The sequence below is a fragment of the Ursus maritimus genome, unplaced genomic scaffold (assembly GCF_017311325.1).
Source record: "Ursus maritimus isolate PB19 unplaced genomic scaffold, ASM1731132v1 scaffold_2, whole genome shotgun sequence".
Classification (NCBI taxonomy): Eukaryota; Metazoa; Chordata; class Mammalia; order Carnivora; family Ursidae; genus Ursus; species Ursus maritimus.
In genome coordinates this window covers 1,151,830-1,171,137 of record NW_024424452.1, presented here as the reverse complement: position 1 = coordinate 1,171,137, position 19,308 = coordinate 1,151,830, and the positions used below count along the sequence as shown (strand labels likewise).

Sequence of the window (19,308 nt, the reverse complement as noted above, 5' to 3'; positions counted from 1 at the left end):
GGCGCCGTCTGCTGACCGTGCGCGTGCAACTTGCTGGGGGCCCTCGGCTCTGCTCCGCGGTTCCGATGCTGTGTGTGTGGCCCAGGACTCACTTGCTGGTTGCCTTCGTGGGTTGCTAGCACGTGCTCTGCTTCCCGACCTGCTCTCCTCACGTGGCAGCCCGTTTGCTCCTCTCTCCAAGTCGACTTCTCGGGTCTCCTTTGTTCTTTGCAACAGCAGCGTTCTGTCTCACCCTCTGGAACATTCTGTTACCTGAAAGAACTGCAGTTTAATCCTAAGTGCACCATAAATGTGATTTTTAAGTCACGTGGCAACGTTACAGTTCGTGCGCTGGATAGAGGGCTGTTTCGGGCCCTCTGAGGGAGAGACTATGACTCAGAAGGAGCACTGAGGTTTCACGTCGTGACGGCCCTTGCTCCCACTTTGTGGACGGGACGCCGGGGCTTAGCCGGCACGGGGACCTGGACGGTGAGGCCCAGTGCTGGGCTCTGGGCAGCACAATGATGCCCACAGTGCCCTTCCTGGAGACGTGGAGACGCCGGTGTTGCTAGACGACCAGATCGGGGGTTGTGCAGGGACAGGTGTTGACATTTCGATCTTTGAAGTAGTTGCCTCGCTGGTCAGTCACCAGATCATCTCCGGGCCGTTCCAGCCTGGTCAGCACCGATTCCCGTCACTGCCTCGCACCACCGAGGCCGAACCATGCCAGGGTGTCCTTGCGTTTCAGGTACCAGCCTCCGAACCTGGCCATCTCGACCCTCTACTGGAAGGCATGGCCCCTCCTGCTGGTGGTCGCGGCGTTCAACCCTGAGAACATCGGTGAGCCTCCCCCGGCCAGTTTGCGGTCGTCGTGCCGGGTGCTGCTCTTACGTCCTGTCGGGGCATCTTGCTTATTGGGACTCAGGGTGGAGCCTGGCCGGGGACCAGGTGGGGGCGGGACCCCGGGTGTGGCGGGAGTGCTGTGTCCTGGCCACCACCTGCCGTGCCCTTGCTCCTAGGCCTGGCCGCCTGGGAGGAGTACCCCACGCTGAAGATGCTCATGGAGATGGTGATGACCAAGTAAGTCGGCACGCGGTCTGCTGGGCGGGCCCCGAGGGCAGGCCCCGTCCGCGGACGCTGGGAAGCAGAGCAGACCGGAGCCCCGACTCGCCCCGAAGCGTCTCCTCTGCCGGTTCGCTTTCTCGAAGCGAGAGAAGACGCAGCCCAGTCCAGCCCGGGTCTGCTGCGCATTAGTGCTCTCTCCTCTTGTGGGTGAGGACGGAGTGGGATCGAGGTGGGGTCACGGGGGCAGGTCAGTGGCCGGCTGGTGGCACTCGAGCGGGGGTATGACTGGATGGAGCTGCATGGAGACGAGGCACTGGGAGGACCGGGTGCAAAGGTGAACACTGCCTGGGGTCTACACGGGGGGGGCGGGGGGCGCCGTGCTACCTGATGGGGCACAGGTGCTGAACGCCAGGGCTGGGAGGCTGCGCCCTGCTGTCCGCCGCGACTGTGTGTGTGAGGAGCCAAGCCGGCGGCCGGTGTGCACGTGACGCGCTCCCTGCCGGTCATCGGAGTGGAAGCTGGGTCCCTCTGCCAGCACACTCCCAAGAGGGACAGCGAGGGTGACCACGCAGAAGGCTGTGGTTGAGATGCAGTGGGGCCTGAGGCCTTGGCACGTGCACACATGGGCATGTATGGATTTAGCACGTGGGAACTGGCTGCATGTGTGTGAGGCCGTTGTGGCCAGGAACTGGACGTGTGTGTGCACACGCGTGTGGGGGAGGCTGGGGCGGGAGGGACCAGGTGTGTGTGGCCCAGAGCTGGAGCCACAGCTGCTCCCGTTGGACCCGTGGCTGATGCAGTGGGCAGGTGTTGGTGCCTGAAGGACGGGTCTGACACGAGGGACCATCACGGGGCGGGTTCAATCTCAGAACCCGTGATAGCGGGTCGCTCGGCGGAGGGATGTGGTCTGGGAGCAGCTGGTCTGCCTGCGGTGCCCTGTGGGCTGGGACCCTGGAAGGGGTTGTGGCCCAGGGATGGCTGGGTGAGCGCGTGTCCAGCATCCTGATGCACATCGTGCCTGATTCTGGAGGTGGCTAGTACGCGGTCTCATGGAGAGAGAGCGGCTTGCCCCTGACCTGGGGCGGCACGGCTGACGGCCCACCCAGCCTCTCCAGTGCGCTTGGCGGCTGAGGCTGTGTGCAGGGCATGAGTTGTGACCCTCCTTGACCCTGTGCACGGCTCTCTGGGGCCGCAAGCTGCAGATGGGCACGGAAGCACGTTCCTCCTGCTCGGTCCCCAGCAACTACTCATACCCACCGTGCACCCTGACGGACGAGGAGACCCGGACGGAGATGATAAATCGGGAGCTGCAGACCTCCCAGCGGGAGAAGCAGGAGATCCTGGCGTTCGAGGGGCATCTGGCAGCAGCCTCCACCAAACAGACCATCACTGAGAGCAGCAGCCTTCTCCTGTCGCAGCTCACCAGCCTGGACCCCCAGTATGTCGTGCCCGTAACCTGGGGCCAAGCCGGAACGGGCAGTGGTGGGGTGGGGGGCGGGGCTGGGACTCTCCATGGAGTAAGTGCACTCAGCCACTGGGGAGGCAGAGGGACCGCTGGGCTGGGACCGCCAGGGCTTTGTGGGCGGCTGCCTCAGGCGGGACACAGGCAGTCCCCCTGCCTCACCTGCTGCCGTTGCTCGGGGACTCTGCGCACACGTGGCTTCCTAACATGTTCATGTCCTCTGGGACCTTCAGAGGACCCCCTCGGAGGCCTCCCCCCCACATCCTGGACCAAGTGAAAGGCCTTAACCAGTCCCTGCGTCTCGGGCACCTGCTGTGCCGGAGCCGAAGCCCGGATTTTCTCCTCAACATTATCCAGAGGCAGGCGAGTTCCCAGTGGCTCCGGGGGGTGTGGGGGGCGAGGGCTGGCAGAGGCACCCGCAGCCTCTGGCATTAAGTGAGACTGTAGCCAGACGAGGGCACCCCGGGACACAGGCCGCTGAGGACGGGCTCCTTGGCTGTAGGTAACTGTCGGCACGCTAGCGGTAGCTGTGCCCTGTTGTCACGGGAACGTGGGGTGGCAGGCAGACGGGTCACAGCAGGGGACGCGGTGGGTTCACGCTGGGAGGGACTGAACGTCCACGTCACCCGGCCCAGGCCTCTTCGCAGTCCATGCCCTGGCTGGCCGACCTGGTGCAGTCGAGCGAGGGCTCCTTAGACGTGCTGCCCGTGCAGTGCCTGTGTGAGTTCCTGCTGCATGACGCGGCCGACGACGCCACGTCTGGGGAGGAGGAGGAGGAGGGCGAGAGCAAAGAGCAGAAGGCCAAGAAGCGGCAGGTTGGCGCCCTCGCAGCTCCTCCCCGGGCCCCTGGGAGTGCCGTGTCTGCCCTCGCCACCCTCCCACCCAAGGCCCACCGGGGTGCGGTGTCCGCCCGTGGCCCCGCAGGCCCACCGGGGTCTCCCTCGCCCCTGCAGAGGCAGCAGAAGCAGCGGCAGCTGCTGGGCCGCCTGCAGGACCTGCTGCTGGGCCCCAAGGCTGACGAGCAGACCACGTGCGAGGTGCTGGACTACTTCCTGCGGCGCCTCGGCTCCTCCCAGGTGGCCTCCAGGGTGCTGGCCATGAAGGTGAGGCCCATTTGTCCCCCGCAGCCCCGCTCCCCGGCACGGCTCTCTCTCGTACGTCACGCAAGCTCGTTCTGTGCACTGAAGGGGCGGCGGGCTGCGGTCCGGGCGAGCCAGACCCCGAGAGGGACTCCGCGACCTCGTAACCGGTGTTGCTCGGTCTTCTGAGGTGCCGGGCAACTTTCTGGGGACACCGGCTCAAGCTGCTTCTTTGTCGTGTCAGCTCAAGGATTTGTGACAGGACGCGGCGTCCTCGTTAGCCGGGCAGCCCCATCTGCCCGGGGCTTTGAGAGAACGTGCCCGTCCCCCGAGACCCACGTGTGGGCTCGAGCTGAGATGTGGCACCGGGAATGTCTGCCTGCAGGGCCTGTCCCTGGTGCTGTCGGAGGGCAGCGTGCGGGACGGGGACGAGAAGGAGCCCCCGATGGAGGAGGACCCCGGGGACCCGGAGGCGCTGCGGGGCTACCAGTGGCTGCTGCGGGACCTGCCCCGGCTGCCTCTGTTCGACAGCGTCAGGCCCACCACCGCCCTGGCCCTGCAGCAGGTGGGGGTGCGGGGCGCTGCCGGGGGCACGGCCGGCTCGCAGGCTCTGGCCTGCGGGTGGAGCTCTCACGACCCTCCGTCCCCAGGCCATCCACATGGAGACCGACCCACAGACCGTCAGCGCCTACCTGGTCTATCTGTCCCAGCACACGCCCGTGGAGGAGCAGAGCCAGCACAGTGACCTGGCGCTGGTGAGGGGTGGGGACAGCCCTGGGCCCTCGTGGAGGTGACTGGGGCCGGCGGGACAGCCTTCCGGGCTGGGGGCCAGGGCTGCATGCGCCCGCTAGCTTCGCGTGATCTTCTGCCCAGAGTCAGCGTCAAGGTTGCGAGGGTCCAGGCATGCTTGGTGCTGGCATAGCCGTTGGGGTCACCAAGGCCTGGCTGGCTTTGTCGCTGGCTTTGCTGCCAGGATGACGGTGCCTGGGCTGTGAGGTGGGGTGTGGCCATCCCCAGGTGCCCTGGCTCGGGGCGGGGAAGAGGGAGCCGGGCCAACCCCAGTGTCTTCTGGCAGGTCTCCACGTGGCTCTTCCTATAGGGGGGGCGGTGGGGCCCAGGGCACTGCCCGTTTCCCCCTCCCCTGCTCTCCTGGCCAGCTTTCTTGTGACCCTGCTGTCGCGTCTGCTTAGTCTGGCTCGGACCTCACCGCTCCTGTGGACCCCGGGCTTTGTGGGATGAATGGATACAGGCAGTTAGAGGTCCCTGGAGGTGGGGTTCTTTCCGAGTGTGGGTTCCTTGCTGAGGGGCTGGGTGGGAAGAGCAGCCTAGGCCTTGACGCCTCGCCCCCGAGTCCACTCTGGCTCCAGCCTGGTGACGGCTCCTGGCCCCCGTGCTCAGCACCGTTGCCGCGGATTTCAAGTTCGTACCGTCTGGCTGTTGGCTTTTCTCTGGGTCTTGAGAAGGCTGTGCTCCTGCTGCTCGTGGGCAGGGGTCCGCGTGCCGTCCTCACCAGCACGTGCTCCCCTCTGCGAGCAGGGCAGGTTGTGACAGCCGTGTCAGGGTCGGGGCCAGGTGGGTGTCCCTCGCCTTTAGGGTGTCTGTCACTTCTCGCCTTGCCATTCGCAGCCTGCCTGGTGGTCTGCGTGCTGTGCGTGTACAAGGGCCCCTCCCTCCGTTGTCAGCGTACCCACCACGTGCTGCCGGGGCGCGGTGACCCTGGTGGTGGCGTTGTGAGCTCACGTGATGCGGCCTCATGGTGGGCCGCCCCTGGCTGTCAGCCTGGCGTGGAGACAGAGACGGCGGGGCCGGCGGGGAGGCCCTCTGACGGCCACGCTCGCTGCCCGCAGGACGTGGCCCGGCTGGTCGTGGAGCGCTCCACCATCATGTCCCACCTGTTCTCAAAGCGCTCCTGCAGCGCGGAGTCGGACGCCGTGCTCGTCGCCCTGCTCTCCATCTTCTCGCGCTACGTGAGGCGCATGCGCAAGAGCAAGGAGGGGGACGAGGTGTACAGCTGGGTAAGGCTGGCGGGCGCTCCCTGGGCGGGCTCCCGGCGCCCCTGCACGGCCCAGCCACCCTCTCCTTCCTCCCCAGTCGGAGTCCCAGGACCAGGTCTTCCTTCGCTGGACCAGTGGGGAGACGGCCACCATGCACATCCTGGTGGTCCACGCCATGGTCATCCTCCTGACCCTGGGGCCACCCCGTGGTGAGTGCCCTGCGGGTGCGTGAGGGGCAGCTCCCGGGGTCCATGCCCACAGGCCGCTGTCTTCATGCCACGTGAGCTCCAGCCCCGCTGGGGGGCGGGGGCGCACAGAGCAGGAAGAACGCCTGCGCCTGCCGCGGCTTCGGGCAGGTCGCCATAGGGTGGTGGCGGGATCCCTTCCCTACCTGTGTCAGGGAGCGTGTGGCGGGAGAGGTCGCGGAGCTGTGCAGCTGCTCAGGTTGACCAGCCTGTGAGCTCCAGCACCTCCTTGCCGCCCTGGCCCGTAGCGGAGTGGCATCGGGAGGCGCTGCCTTGCCAGGTCTGCTTCTCCGGGCGCTCCCAGCTCAGCCGGTGGAGCTCTTGGTCTCTGGAGGCCGAAGCATAGACACGGGGCTGCCTGCTGAGCTGTGAGCTCCGGCTCCTCTGGGCCCTCCCCTCACCGACCGGGGGCTGTGTCCCTCTGGCTGGCTGCGCCCTCTTTGGCCTGGCAGCCTTCCCACGGTGCCTTCCTGGCTGGCTGCCGTGGACTGGTCTGCCACATACTCGCGTCCGGGAGGGAGGGAGGGAGGGCAGGGATAGGGCCCCTTGCTGGGATCGATGCCGGGGGCTCTGCTGGGCAGGTGAAGAGCATGCACCCCCTCGGGGACAGGAGCTCATGAGCCCTGGGTAACGAGGGGAGGCTGGCTTCGTGTCAGCTTGGGGAGTCCCTGGAGCCTGGGAGCAGGAAGGGAGCTGGTTGAGCTGAGCCCGAGAGCCCGGGGACAGTGCCAACCGTGTCCCAGCCCCCCGAGGCAGACTGGCCAGCTTCTGGGGAGCGGCGTGCCCTCAGCTGGGATCGTGGGGTGAGATACAGGAGCAGGTGCGGCTCACAGGTTACCTCTCCTGTTCCCGCGAAGCCTCCGTTCCCCTTACACGGCAAGATGTGGCTCTTCCAGCCTTGGCCTTCAGTCCCTCGAGGGCTGGGGGCTCCTCACCGCGTAGGTCGGGATGGCCTCGTTGAGCCGTGCTGCTTACCACGCCGTCTCTCCCGAAGCTGGCGACGGCGAGTTCCAGGCTCTGCTGGATATCTGGTTCCCAGAGAAGCAGCCTCTGCCCACGGCCTTCCTGGTGGACACGTCCGAGGAGGCGCTGCTGCTGCCCGACTGGCTGAAGCTGCGCATGATCCGCTCGGAGGTCCCTCGCCTGGTGGACGCCGGTAAGGGGTGGGCCGGCCTCACACCGCCCGAGTGCGCTGGGCACTCCCACCGTCGCACGTGGGAGAGGACAGCTCGGCAGCCTGTGGGCTCCAAGGCGTCCGTTATCCAGCAGGTGCTCGTGGGGTTCTCACTGTGCCCGGTGCTGTGCTGGGCTCTGGGGCGAGAGGGAAGGAGCCACAGGCTTGCGTGTGGCCTCAGGGAGTGGGCTGGGCAGCTGCTGTGAGCCGAGCTGCGAGCTGTGAGCCTGCTGGGGCAGGGAAGAGTCCCTGGGGTGCAGGGGCGCTGAGTAAGGGGTGGCTGATCACTGAGCGAGCGTCACCCTCAGCCCTGCAGGACCTGGAACCCCAGCAGCTGCTGCTCTTCGTGCAGTCTTTCGGCATCCCCGTGTCCAGTATGAGCAAACTCCTCCAGTACCTGGACCAGGCGGTGGCCCATGACCCCCAGACCCTGGAGCAGAACATCATGGACAAGAGTAAGAGTCAGGGACCCAGCACGAGCAACAGGGATGGTCTGGGGCAGAGGGCACTTAGGGAGGGCTCTCCCGGCAGGACGTCAAGCCTGGAACGCTCAGGAGAGGCCGGGCTGCCCTGTCCCAGCACGCCCCCGGCGTCCGTATGTGCTCTGGTGTTTGAGGACAGACGAGCTGCAGCAGTGTGCTCAGGGCGACCCGGTTCTTTGCTCAGAGATCCTGCAGCTTAGCTTGTGAAGGCCTGTGCTGGGGTGTTCGGGCGGCAGGGGCTGTGTTCCCAGCACAGATTTCTGTGCGGATGGGGAGGCCCTCGCTCCTTCGCAGCTCAGGTGTCTAACCGCCGGCTGCTGGCTTGCAGATTACATGGCTCACCTGGTTGAAGTTCAGCACGAGAGAGGAGCGTCCGGAGGCCAGACCTTCCATTCCCTGCTCACGGCCTCCCTGCCCCCACGGCGAGGTACCGGCCTGTCCCCCTGCCTCCCAGCTCAGCACACCACAGCGTGGGGCCTCCCCAGACCCAGGGCACATGCTTGTCACCGGCCAGTACCCAGCTTCCTGTGTGAAGGCCCTGCTCCTCGTGGGCCTCAGCAGGCCTGAGTGAGGCTGACCTGCTTGGGGGGGCCATCCCCTGCTGGAAGCCCGCCAGGAAGAGTCATCACCTGAAGCCTCTTCCCCTTTCTCTGCAGACAGCACAGAGGCGCCCAAACCCAAAAGCAGCCCGGAGCAGCCTTCGGGCCAGGGCCGGACCCGGGCTGTGACCCAGGTGCGGGTGCTTGCCCCCGAGGACGACCTGGCCAGCATGCTCCTGCAGGTACGGCCACTGCTGCCTGGGACAGTCTCTCCAGAAGTGGGGGCCCCAGAGACGGGGAGAGGCTTCACCCCAGAACTCCACACCTGCATGGAGGGGGTGCTCTGGAGCCAAGTGCCCGGGCCGGAGCTGGGCGACCCTTGACAAGCTGCTTACCTCCCGCTCGCCTCGGTGTGCCCCTCCGCACCGGCGGCTGGTGACCGTGCCCCTGCAGCTGGGCTGTCGGCTGTGTTCCGCGTCAAGGGCAGTGCCTGGAGGCGCCAGGTCTCTGCGGGACTGGCCCAGTTGGCACAGGTCCTCGGCCGCGAGCGGAGTCCTGAGGGCTGACTGGCTCTGCTGACGTGTGCGTTGTTCACGTGCCGTCCGCTGTGCCTGCTAGAGTGTACGGTCCCGACCTTCAGCCTGTCCGCAGTTGTGCAGCTGTCACCGCTGTGCGTTTAGAGCGGTCGTATGAGTGCTCGCTCCCCGGCCGCCGCGGCCCGGCGTCCTCTGTGCTCACCTCCTCACACGGCGACATTGGCTGCTGCAGTCTCACCCCGAGTGGGGCTTCCCATGTAGGTCCCTGTCTGGAGTCCTGGGGACCCACCCTGCGCCTCCTTAGGGCACCTGCCAGGGATGGGGAGCTGCCAGAGGCACCCTGGCACGATCTGGCCAACTGCGCGTGAACAGTCGTGGCGCGAGCGAAGGCGCCGCGGCCCCCCCTCTGCCAGGCGTGTCCTCCTGATGCTGCCCTTTGCTCTGCTCCAGATCTTCCCACTGAGCCCAGGCCCGCGGTGGCAGAGCTCCAGTGCCCGCCCTGCCGCCCTCGCGCTACAACAGGCCTTGGGCCAGGAGCTGGCCCGCGTCCGTCAGGGGAGCCCCGAGGTGACGGGTGTCACGGTGCGCCTCCTGCAGGCCATCGCCACCCTGCTCAACTCCCCGCACAGCGGGGCCCTGGTGATGTCCATGCACCGGAGCCACTTCCTCGCCTGCCCGCTGATGCGCCAGCTCTGCCAGTACCAGGTGGGTGTGCGCGCAGCAGAGCCCGGGGTCCGCGGGGGGCCTGCACGCAGGCCTGGCGTCTAGCCACAGCCATCCCTGGCTCTGCCCGGGGAAGCGTCCTAGCTCTGTCCCTCTGTGGGCCTTGGTGTGGAACAGGCTCCTATGGACCTGGGTGTGGGGCCCCCACCTTTGTGCACGGAAGCTTTCCAGCAAACAGAAGGAGGCCCCGGGGATGGCTCCCCGTCTGTGTGCACCCGGAGTTCGTAACTTTGCCGCATGTGCTTCTCCGGCTGTGTGAACGTGTGAACGTGCCGGATTTGTGCCTGTGCGGGTACGTGGGGGGTCTCTTCTTTCTTTCTGAGCTGCAGGAAGGTGGGTCACAAACAGTAGGACACCCTGCCAGCCGTAGGGTTCAAAAGGATCTGGGGCCCTGGCGCACCTGGGCAGTGTGATGGCCCCGGTGCCAGGGCTGAGCCGCGGGTCATCCCCACAGCGCTGCGTGCCCCAGGACACAGGCTTCTCGTCACTCTTCCTCAAAGTGCTCATGCAGACGCTCCAGTGGCTGGACGGCCCCGCTGGGGAGGGGGGGCCCCTGCAGGCCCAGCTCAAGCTGTTCGCTGCCCAGTACTCGGCATGCCACAGGATCAGCGACGGTGAGGGCAGGCCGCCTCCTGGGAAGCGGGGCCTCGGGCTTGCTGCCACTCCCCCAGGAGCAGCAGGGAGGGAGCGATAGCCTCGTCAGTACAGGGGTGTCAGCCCTTGGGCGCTGTGGGCCCCAGACGGGCATCAGTGTGGACATGGCCGAGGGTTGGAAAGCTAGGGCTTTGGGGAGCAAAGTAGGATCCTTGGCAGGAAGTGCATGAGAGGCCTGGGGGCTCCCGGGACAGGGCAGGCCACAGGAACGGGGACAGAGGCCTGCACCCTGGGTCACACACGCGTCCCTGCAGTGCGGAGTGGGCTCCTGCGCCTAGCCGAGGCCCTGGCGTTCCGAGGGGACTTGGAGATGGTCAACTCCACTGTCCGCGCTGTGGTCACCACCCTCAAGTCAGGGGAGAAGTGTGGCGTGGAGCCCGAGCTTGTCGGCAAAGGTATGTTGGGCCCGGGAACTGTGAGGACCCCAGCTTGGCTGCATGGTGCAGAGGTCCTTCTCCTAGGTGCCCCCAAAATGGGGCCTGCGGAGAGGAGTGGCAGGCTGCCTGGAAGGCCTCACCCCCAGCAAGTAGCCCTGGCCTGGGCTCAGCTGTTGGGATTTTGTGCTTGTGGGGAGCTCAGCCCCAGTGACAGACTCAGACCAAGAGCCACTGCTCACCGCTGGCTGCCCTGGACTGGGCTCGCAGGGGCATTGTTGGCCTTGGGGGCCCCAGGGGCCTTCTGTCCTGGAGTCAGGTGATCTGGGGCCTGTCTGTCCCCAAGCTGGAGGCACACGGAACACGCTTTCTGTTTCTCCGCAGTCCTCCGGGGTCTGATTGAGGTGGGGTCACCGCACCTGGAGGAGCTGCTGGCTGCACTCTTTGCCACCGCCCCCACGTCCCCGACCTTGCGGCCCGTCGCGGTGGTGAGCTCCCTGCTGCTGCAGGAGAAGGAGCCCCCGGCCCCGGGGGAGCCGGAGGCTGACAGCTGCAGGTGAGCTGGCAGGGCCGCGGCCAGTCCGTGAGCAGCCCTGGCTGGCCGTTTCTGAGCCCTCCCCGCTCTCCCTTCAGCCTGGAGGCCGTGCAGCTGGGACCCTGCTCGGGGCTCCTTGTCGACTGGCTGGAGATGCTGGACCCCGAGGTGATCAGCAGCTGTCCTGACCCGCAGCAGAGGCTGCTGTTCTCCCGGGGCAAGGTGGGCTGTGCTCCGCACCGAGGACCGATGGCCGGCGCTAACCTGGGCGTGGTGGGTGCTGGGCTCCATGGCAGCCCCTGCGTGGACAGTCTCTTTCTGTTGGTTCCAGCAGAAGCCTGGACCTGACTCTAACTGGCCTGGACAGGTGCCCTGTCCCCGGTGACCAGTCGCTGCAATGGTGGGATCTGGTTGCAAGGGCAGGCGAGGAGGAGGGGGACCAACACTTTGTGTCCCAGGGCCTCCTGCAGGGACGGGAGGCACCGTGGAGGGCGGAGCGTGGCGCCTCACCTGGATGGGTCCCCCGAGGGCCCTGTAGGGCCCTGTGGGGAGGGACTGGGCGTCTCCGAGACCCCGAATCTCCCTCCTGTGTCCCCGAGTCTCCCAGGGGGCTCCCGTGGCCGGCGGCCTTTGGACAAGACCCCGGGAGTTCTGGGAACAGGAGCTGGGGACTTGGGTTTGTCATCTGTGTTCACGTGCACTCGCCGTCTGAGGAGCTGGTTTGGGTCAGCACACGCTGCATCTGCAGCGTGCTCCGGCTGGGCCCCACATGGTCCACGGGCTGCCAGGGCTGCCTCCCAGGCAGAAGCTCTGGGTCTTTCTGGAAACGGCCCTCTCCCTCTGCTTTCCAGTGGCTCGAGGCCAGATGGCCAGTCAGCCCCGCAGGGGCCATCCCTGGTGTGCTTCCTCCCCAGGGCAAAGGTCATCCTGGCCCCCAGGTGCCATCTTTCCGACCCTACCTGCTGGCCCTGCTCACTCACCAGTCCAGCTGGTCCACATTGCATCAGTGTATCCGCGTCCTGCTGGGCAAGAACCGGGAGCAGAGGTGAGCACCCTTCCCCACACCCCTCTCCGCAGGCCAGGCGCCATGGCGGCAGCATCGAGGGGCCGTCTGGGCATGTGGCCCAGCCCTGGAACGGGTTCCTGCATTGGGCATCACCACCGTAGGGATACGGAGGGCAGACGGTCCATTCCTCAGATGGTGTCTGTGGCTGCTGTCCACACCGTCTGCAGGGGAGTCCAGTGCCCCCCTGTGTGGCCAGCAGGCCCAGAGGGAGGGCAGGGCCGGTGTTAGCTCTGCTGGTGTGAGGCGCGGAGGGTCAGGTGGGACGGGGTGGCCCACGGCCTCCGGCAGCTGACCAGGGCCTGCACCTCGAGAGCTGAGTGGGAAGTGGTGTTTGTGGCCTAAACCTCCCGTCACTGCGGCTCGTCCTACCCTTTGGTCTCCTGTCCCTCCTGGAAACTGAGGCTGAGCTCCCGTGTCCGTGCAGGTTTGACCCTTCGGCCTCTCTCGACTTCCTGTGGGCCTGCATCCACATTCCACGGATCTGGCAGGGCAGGGACCAGCGCACCCCTCAGGCAGGTGTTGGGACGCCCCGCGGCCGGCGGGATGAGGCGGGGGTGAGGCGGGCGTGAGCCGGCCAGTCCTGGCACTGACTGGCAGTGCCGGTTGCAGAAACGGCGGGAGGAGCTGGTGCTGCGGGTCCAGGCAGCAGAGCTCATCGGCCTGGTGGAGCTGATCCTGGCGGAGGCAGAGGCCAGGAGCCAGGACGGGGATGCCGCCGCCTGCAGCCTCCTCCAGGCCCGGCTGCCCTTGCTGCTCAGCTGCTGCCGCGGACACGACGAGAGCGTCAGGAAGGTGACGGCACACCTGACGGGCTGCATCCAGCAGTGGGGCGACAGGTGAGGGCGCCCGCCCCCTTGCCCGCGGGGCCCCGACTACCGCCCGTGGGAGCCCCGACTGCCGCCCGTGGGAGCCCCGCCCACCCAGCAGCCCGGCCCCTGTCTTGCAGCGTGCTGGGCAGGCGCTGCCGGGACCTGCTGGTGCAGCTCTACCTGCAGTGGCCGGAGCTGCGGGTGCCCGTGCCCGAGGCCCTGCTGCACAGCGGAGGCGCCACCGGCAGCAGCACCTGCAAGGTGAGCGGCAGGGGAGGGGTGGGGCAGCCGACGCGGGGTGCCCGGGACCCCCTCCGTTCTTTACTGCGGGCGCGGAACCCAAGCCCAGTCGTGGAGACACGCAGCTCCTCAGGTTGAGGAACGGAAAAGGACACACAGTGGTGCTGGCGCGTCCGGGCGGCCGCCTCGCCCCCCTCGCCTGGCGCCCCTCTTGGAGGGCCCGGAGGCCATCTTCTCTGTCCAGCAGCCCTCGGGCTGTGGAGCGGAGCAGAGGGGCCGTCCACCCGCACCCCCGTTTCTCCTCTATGAGGCGCTGCAGACCCACAGCCTGCTGCCCGTGGCGGCTGTGTGCCCCGAGGGGCGCGTCCCTCATGGTCGTCAGCCCCTCCCAGCGACCAGCCTGGAGTCGGCGCTTCTGGAGCCTTCTGTCTTGGGGGTCGCGGCACGCGCTCTTCCCTGGCCATCTTCTGCTCAGTGTGGTCCCGAGACCCGGTTGTGCCGCGGGGTGTCGCGCCATGCGGCCAAACCGGCTTGCTTCCCTTGCCCTGGCGCTGGGCCTGGGGCTGTCACGCTGCACAGCCATGCGCTCGTGCGCAGGTCCGCGTGGCATCGGCCCTCACGGCTTTGGGGCGGATACGGAGGGTGCGCGAGTCTGACGGGCCTTCCGCACCCACCTCCGTGGTTTGGCCTAGAGTAACATCTGCCACCTTTTCAGTACAATGCAGGGAAGTTCTTTTTTTTATGACCGTGTTTCCTTCTGGTTTTTCTACGTCCATCGTAAAAACCAGACACGTAAAAACCTGCACAGTTGAGGTCATGCTTCGTGCAGCATGTTGATTTCACACGTGGAGCAACGTCGTGGCCCGGCGTTCAGTGGGAGTGCTTATCTGGGGTAGGGCCTCACTCTGAGTACCGTGCGTGCAGTGGTCTGGTAGCTTTGGCTTCAGCGTGTTCGATGTGCACCCAGAAGCCACAGGGCCTGGGGGCTGGGTGGGGACAGCTTTCTCTGGTCACCATGTGGTCAGGCCAGGTCTTCGGGGAACCTGGGATGCCGCGCCCCCAGTGAGCCTGTTGTGGGCCCTTCCGCTGTGGCCTTGGGTCCCGTGTGGGGTGGCACATGAGACGCCAGGGCTACGGGCAGCCCCTGGCCCTCACCGCCCCCATCCCCTCAGCTGGACGGCCTCATCCACCGCTTCATCACCCTCCTTGCCGACACCAGCGACTCCCGGTCATCGGAGAACAGAGTGGCCGACGCGAACATGGCCTGCCGGAAGCTGGCTGTGGCCCACCCCATCCTGCTGCTCAGGTATGGGTGCCCCAAGGTATCCTACCCACCCCAACCCCGGCAGGCCCTCTGGTGGCTCTTCACGTCCTGCCTGCACTCCGGTGCTCATTGAAGAGAGGGATCTGCGGAACGCAGGGCAGTGACAGCCCTTGTGGCACAGTTACGGCCGTGGGCTTCCTCCTGACTGAGGCAGAGCCGGGCCCAGGGAGAGCCCTGGAGGGTTGGTCAGACCTGGAACCGGGCGGGAGGTACGGGGTGGCCACGTGGACACGTCCGCAAGCCCCAGGCCGTGTGGGGAAGCTGGGGTGTGCCTGTCTGCCTCTTGTGTCCCCGAGTGTGGGTTTCCTGTGGGGTCGGGCCAGGGTGCTGGATTTCTGGGAGAGCGGACCATGGAGTGGTCTTTGTTGTCCCCAGGCACCTGCCCATGATCGCAGCGCTCCTTCACGGCCGCACCCACCTCAACTTCCAGGAGTTCCGCCAGCAGAACCACCTGACCTTCTTCCTGCACGTGCTGGGGGTCCTGGAGCTGCTGCAGCCACAGGTGTTCCAGAATGAGCACCAGGGGGCGCTGTGGGACTGTCTGCGCTCTTTCGTCCGCCTGCTGCTGGTGCGTCTGTCTCCGCCTTTCAGGCGCTGCCTGGGCACTGGGGGACACTCCCCAGGCCTGAGTGTCCCTGTCCCTCCTCTGCCGACTGTCCCCTCCTGCGGCCCCCGCCACTCTCCACCCTCGTCTGCTCCCCCGGCTCTGGCCTGGCCTGACCTTCCTGCCTGAGGCTGTCGGGTGAGGGCAGATGCGGGACATGGGCTCCTCAGCTTCACGGGCGCCTGCATCAAGGGCTGGGCCAGCCTGCCTGTCCGGTGGCTTCTGCTGCCCGCCCTGGGGACCGGCTCCCCGCTCATCGTGTGCCCGGGGAAAGTGTGTTGTTCAGGGAGCCGGCTGGGAGCCGCGGTCAGGCTCAGCACTGCCTTCTCTGTCGTGCTCCAGCCAGACACCTGCCTGGCGGCCCCACCGGCTCACCAACGGCAGGGCTGATTCTGATATAGGGCCCAGTGGCCAGCAGACGGCAGTGCGAGTGTCCACGGGTCCGTCCTGAGGCCTCCTGGGCAAGCGGGACAGGCGGGGCGGGAGCGCTCGGCTGTGAACGCAGGGCTTCCGCTTTGCAGAGCTACAGGAAGTCTTCCCGCCACCTGGCGCCTTTCATCCACAAGTTTGTGCACTTCACCCACAAGTACGTGACCTGCAACGCCCCAGCGGCCGTGTCCTTCCTGCAGAAACACGCGGATGCACTACAGTGAGTGTGTGCGCATGTCCGGCCTACACAGGCTCCGTCTGGCAAGGGTCCAGCTGCAGGGCTGCAGGGGGGCGCGTCAGTGCTCGGGTCAGGGGCTCCTGGGGCCGGGGGGCTGCAGTGGCGGATCCCAGGGTGGTGGGGGCTCGGGCCGCGGGGCCGCGTCTGTGCCGCACTGTTCTGAACCCGCTTTCCGGAGCTCTGGCCTCCCACGCCCACCTGCCACCCGTCTGTGGCGTCTTCCTCACGGAGAACCTGTGCTCTCCCCAGCGACCTGTCCTTCGACAGCAGTGACCTGGTGATGCTCAAGTCCCTCCTTGCAGGGCTGAGCCTTCCCAGCAGAGATGGCAGAGCTGACCGGGGCCTGGACGAGGAGGGCGAGGGTGAGTGGGGCCTGCGCAGGTTCTGCCGGGAAGGGGCTACAGGCCTGGCAGCTCTTGGGACCATCGTGGTGTCCCTGTGGTGTACCCCGGCCATAGCTGGGCTGGGCGCTGCTCTTGCCGTGAGGTCACGCTTCGTGCGGCAGGTGAGAGGCTCAGGGGAGAAAAGCACTGTCTCCCGGGCAAGTCTCAGCGGGCTCACGGTTCCTGCACATTCATGGAGCACCCACTGTGTCCCGGGCATTGTGCTCGGGCCTGGGGCAAGTGGCCACGTCTTCCAGAGTCGTGGGATTGCGGGGGCCGCTTGGCAGGGACGGCCCTTGCTTACAGGCAGGCTGTGGAGCCTGGGCGTTGAGCGCTGGCAGGCTGCTCCCCTCGGGTGGACCTCCCCGCAGGCCCTGGGCGGGCGTTGCTCCCGGGTGGGCTGTCTCTGTCTCCAGCCTGACAGCCAGACTTCCTGGCTTCTAGAGGAGAGCTCCACTGGCTCCCTGCCCCTGGTCAGCGTCTCCCTGTTCACCCCCCTGACGGCAGCAGAAATGGCCCCCTACATGAAGAGGCTTTCCCGCGGTCAGACTGTTGAGGGTGAGTTTGGGAGCCTGGCTCCCGCAGGCCAGGTTGGCCCCATGGTGGGCGGTGGGCTCCTGTGGTAGCCCTCCAGAAGACAGCAGGGTCCCTGGCAGGCTGTGGGAGGAGCGGGGCTGTCTCCTCACGGTGGGGGGGGGTCAGAGAGGGCCTTAGGGGAAGACGCAGGGGCTCCAAGCGGGGACGGGCTGCTCTGCTGACAGTCTCACTGGGGAGCAGGCTGCAGACAGCGGGAGATCAGGGACCCCCAGGGCCGAGGGGCACCTGCGGAAGGGAGGCCTGACCACGGGCTGGTAAGGGGTGGGCCAGCAGTGTGCATGAGAACAGAGGGCAGGGCCACTGCATGAACTTGGGCTATTGGGCGCACCGTGGTGCTGGCAGCTCCCCGAAGTGGGCGTGCGTCGGGGGGTCAGCATCCCTCTGCAGAGAGGAGCACCGGGAGCGGGGGGCCGCATGGCGGGAGGAGTGGCTCCAGGCGGCCAGGGACAGGCAGCTGGGCAGGGTGGTTCCAGTGTAGTTCACTGGCCACCTCAGACCTGCCGGACAAGGGTCTGGGCGAGCCTGCTTTTCTGAAAGTCTCCTGGTCAACCAGCACCTACAGTTTGGGATCACTGGCCTTGTGGGACTGGGAAGCCAGCACAGCTCTTGGTGCCTGTCGTCCTGCCATGCTGGGGCTCTTGGGCTCACCCAGCACTCAGGTGGCATGGACAGTTCCAAAGGCACTGGCAGCGGCGTTTTGACGGGCCGCACCGGGGGTCCCTCTGGAGTCTGTGCAGAGGCTGGACTGGGGACTGGCCCGGGGTCCCTGTGGAGCCCTGCTTTGCCCCTGGCTGGCAGGCGGGGTGAGGGCCAGTGCGGCCTGGGGGCCCTGCCGCAGCGCAGGCTCTGGCCCTGGGGCTTGACCCCTCCTGCCTCTGGGCTGCTTGGGGACACGGGTCCGGCCTTGAGTCCAGCAGCTGTGACGTGGCCCTCACGCGCCTCTCTGCCCATCTCAGATGTGCTGGAAGTTCTGAGCGACATAGACGAGATGTCTCGGCGGAGACCTGAGATCCTGGGCTTTTTCTCGGTGAGCAAGCTGGGGGCCAGGGGAGCCCGTCAGCCTTCTGGTAGAAGGCGTGCCGTGCCGGGGGACGGGGCGCCACGCGTCTGAACCCGGCCCTGCGCCGGTTGCTCACAGTCGAGCCGGGAGCCCACCCCTGCTCTGGGCTGGAGCCTGCGAACCGCCACTGCTGCCTGCCCCGGGCCCTGAGGCCATGGTGGGGGGAGGGGGCGTGGGGAGCGGGGTCCCCTGCCGACTCTGCGGTTGCTGTTGGGAGGCCTGGGGGCTGAGGGGCTGAGCTCCTGACAGGAGGGGAGCCCCGGTAACACCCCCACCCCCACAGACCAACCTGCAGCGGCTGATGAGCTCTGCCGAGGAGCCATGCCGCAATCTGGCCTTCGGCCTGGCCCTGCGCTCCATCCAGAACAACCCCAGGTGAGCCCAGCATCCCCGCTGCCTTGCGCCCCGGCCCTGGCCCGGCCCCGCCCCGCCGGCTCAGGGGCTGGCCGTGGTGCTCCAGGGCGCGCTCAGCCCCCGCCTGAGCGCACGCCTTCTCAGCTTTGCAGCGGACTTCTTGCCCACGTTCATGTGCTGCCTGGGCAGCCGGGACTTCGAGGTGGTGCAGACGGCCCTCAGGAACCTGCCCGAGTACACCCTCCTCTGCCAAGGTGAGCCCGGCCGGTCCCGCGCAGGGCGCCTAGAGCCCCTGGACACCCTCGCCCTGCGCGGCCTGGCTCTTGGCGGCCGCAGAGCCCTGCTTCCGAGAGCTGCGTGCTCGTCGGGATCCCGACGGGTCCTGTCCTGTCTCCCACAGAGCACGCGGCCGTGTTGCTGCACCGGGCCTTCCTGGTGGGCATGTACGGGCAGATGGACACCAGCGTCCAGATCTCCGAGGCCCTGAGGATCCTGCACATGGAGGCGGTGATGTGAGCCGGTGTGGCAGCCTGACCACACACCGGCCCTGCGTCCCTCCGCTGCTCGCCTGCTGGTCTCCTCTGGGGCGGGGAGGGCGCTGAGCCACCGCAGGGCCTGGCAGGACAGCACCCAGAGCCCATGGCCGGTGGCTCCCTGCCTCCGCACGGTGACGGGAGCAGACGCCGATGTCCCAGCGAGCCACGGCCGGGGGCTGGTTTGAAATGAAATGTGCTGAATTCCCCAAGTGCTGGCTGCCTGGTGTTCACCTCCCTCGAGCCGCCTGGGGGTTGAGCCGGGCCCGGGAGGGGGAGCCCATCTGCTGGCCAGGCCCACCCCCCTCAGCCCCTGGGCACCCAGATCGGGCGGGGCTTGCTGGGCAGCACCCGTGGAGCAGCTTTCAGGGCTCCCATGGACTCAACTCCCGTACCACCCCTAAAGGGGCCACAGGCCCCGGACCCTTGGCTGGGCAGGCATCCGCGCAGAAGCCAACTGAACCACCCCCCAGCACTGGCCGAGGGCCCAGGACAATCCCATCCACGAGAGGGTGGGGGCACCCCTGAAGGAGTGTGGGGGCGCAAGTGTCCCCCAGTGAAGCTGCCGGTGCTGGTTGGGGGTCCCTGCCTGAGAATTTGATGTGGGGGCATCAGGGGCCCCTCCCATGAGGCCCCAGACCCCTGCGCGCTAGCATCTCACTTATTTGGGGTGGGATGGGGGAGCGCCCCCACCCCTGCTGCCAGCAGCACCGATGTCGCCCCACCTTAGCCTCCTACCGGCTCCCTGCTGTGCCCCCCACCCCCTGCAGGTCCCCTGCCTGCTCCTGCTCCTGCTCCTGCTCCTGCTCCTGCTCCTGCTCCTGCTCCTG

General features: G+C 67.2%; 1 protein-coding gene across 1 annotated transcript in view; it reads left to right on the top strand.

Annotated features, from left to right (window-relative positions):
• Positions 1-18,690, top strand: part of INTS1 (integrator complex subunit 1) — a 30,721-nt gene extending 12,031 nt beyond the window's left edge. Inside the window, exons 18-47 of the mRNA XM_040634664.1 lie at positions 2,285-2,482; positions 2,740-2,869; positions 3,142-3,321; positions 3,460-3,609; positions 3,971-4,150; positions 4,236-4,340; positions 5,433-5,600; positions 5,677-5,788; positions 6,819-6,980; positions 7,307-7,453; positions 7,809-7,907; positions 8,137-8,261; positions 9,006-9,260; positions 9,733-9,892; positions 10,187-10,327; positions 10,691-10,862; positions 10,940-11,063; positions 11,756-11,886; positions 12,332-12,419; positions 12,517-12,743; positions 12,854-12,977; positions 14,129-14,262; positions 14,656-14,848; positions 15,406-15,533; positions 15,801-15,913; positions 16,379-16,492; positions 17,488-17,558; positions 17,875-17,966; positions 18,090-18,199; positions 18,346-18,690. Of these exons, the coding sequence (XP_040490598.1) occupies positions 2,285-2,482; positions 2,740-2,869; positions 3,142-3,321; positions 3,460-3,609; positions 3,971-4,150; positions 4,236-4,340; positions 5,433-5,600; positions 5,677-5,788; positions 6,819-6,980; positions 7,307-7,453; positions 7,809-7,907; positions 8,137-8,261; positions 9,006-9,260; positions 9,733-9,892; positions 10,187-10,327; positions 10,691-10,862; positions 10,940-11,063; positions 11,756-11,886; positions 12,332-12,419; positions 12,517-12,743; positions 12,854-12,977; positions 14,129-14,262; positions 14,656-14,848; positions 15,406-15,533; positions 15,801-15,913; positions 16,379-16,492; positions 17,488-17,558; positions 17,875-17,966; positions 18,090-18,199; positions 18,346-18,461 (4,249 nt within the window). The 3' untranslated portion in view covers positions 18,462-18,690. The remainder of the gene's footprint in view (positions 1-2,284; positions 2,483-2,739; positions 2,870-3,141; positions 3,322-3,459; positions 3,610-3,970; positions 4,151-4,235; positions 4,341-5,432; positions 5,601-5,676; positions 5,789-6,818; positions 6,981-7,306; positions 7,454-7,808; positions 7,908-8,136; positions 8,262-9,005; positions 9,261-9,732; positions 9,893-10,186; positions 10,328-10,690; positions 10,863-10,939; positions 11,064-11,755; positions 11,887-12,331; positions 12,420-12,516; positions 12,744-12,853; positions 12,978-14,128; positions 14,263-14,655; positions 14,849-15,405; positions 15,534-15,800; positions 15,914-16,378; positions 16,493-17,487; positions 17,559-17,874; positions 17,967-18,089; positions 18,200-18,345) is intronic.
• Positions 18,691-19,308: the final 618 nt, after the last annotated feature.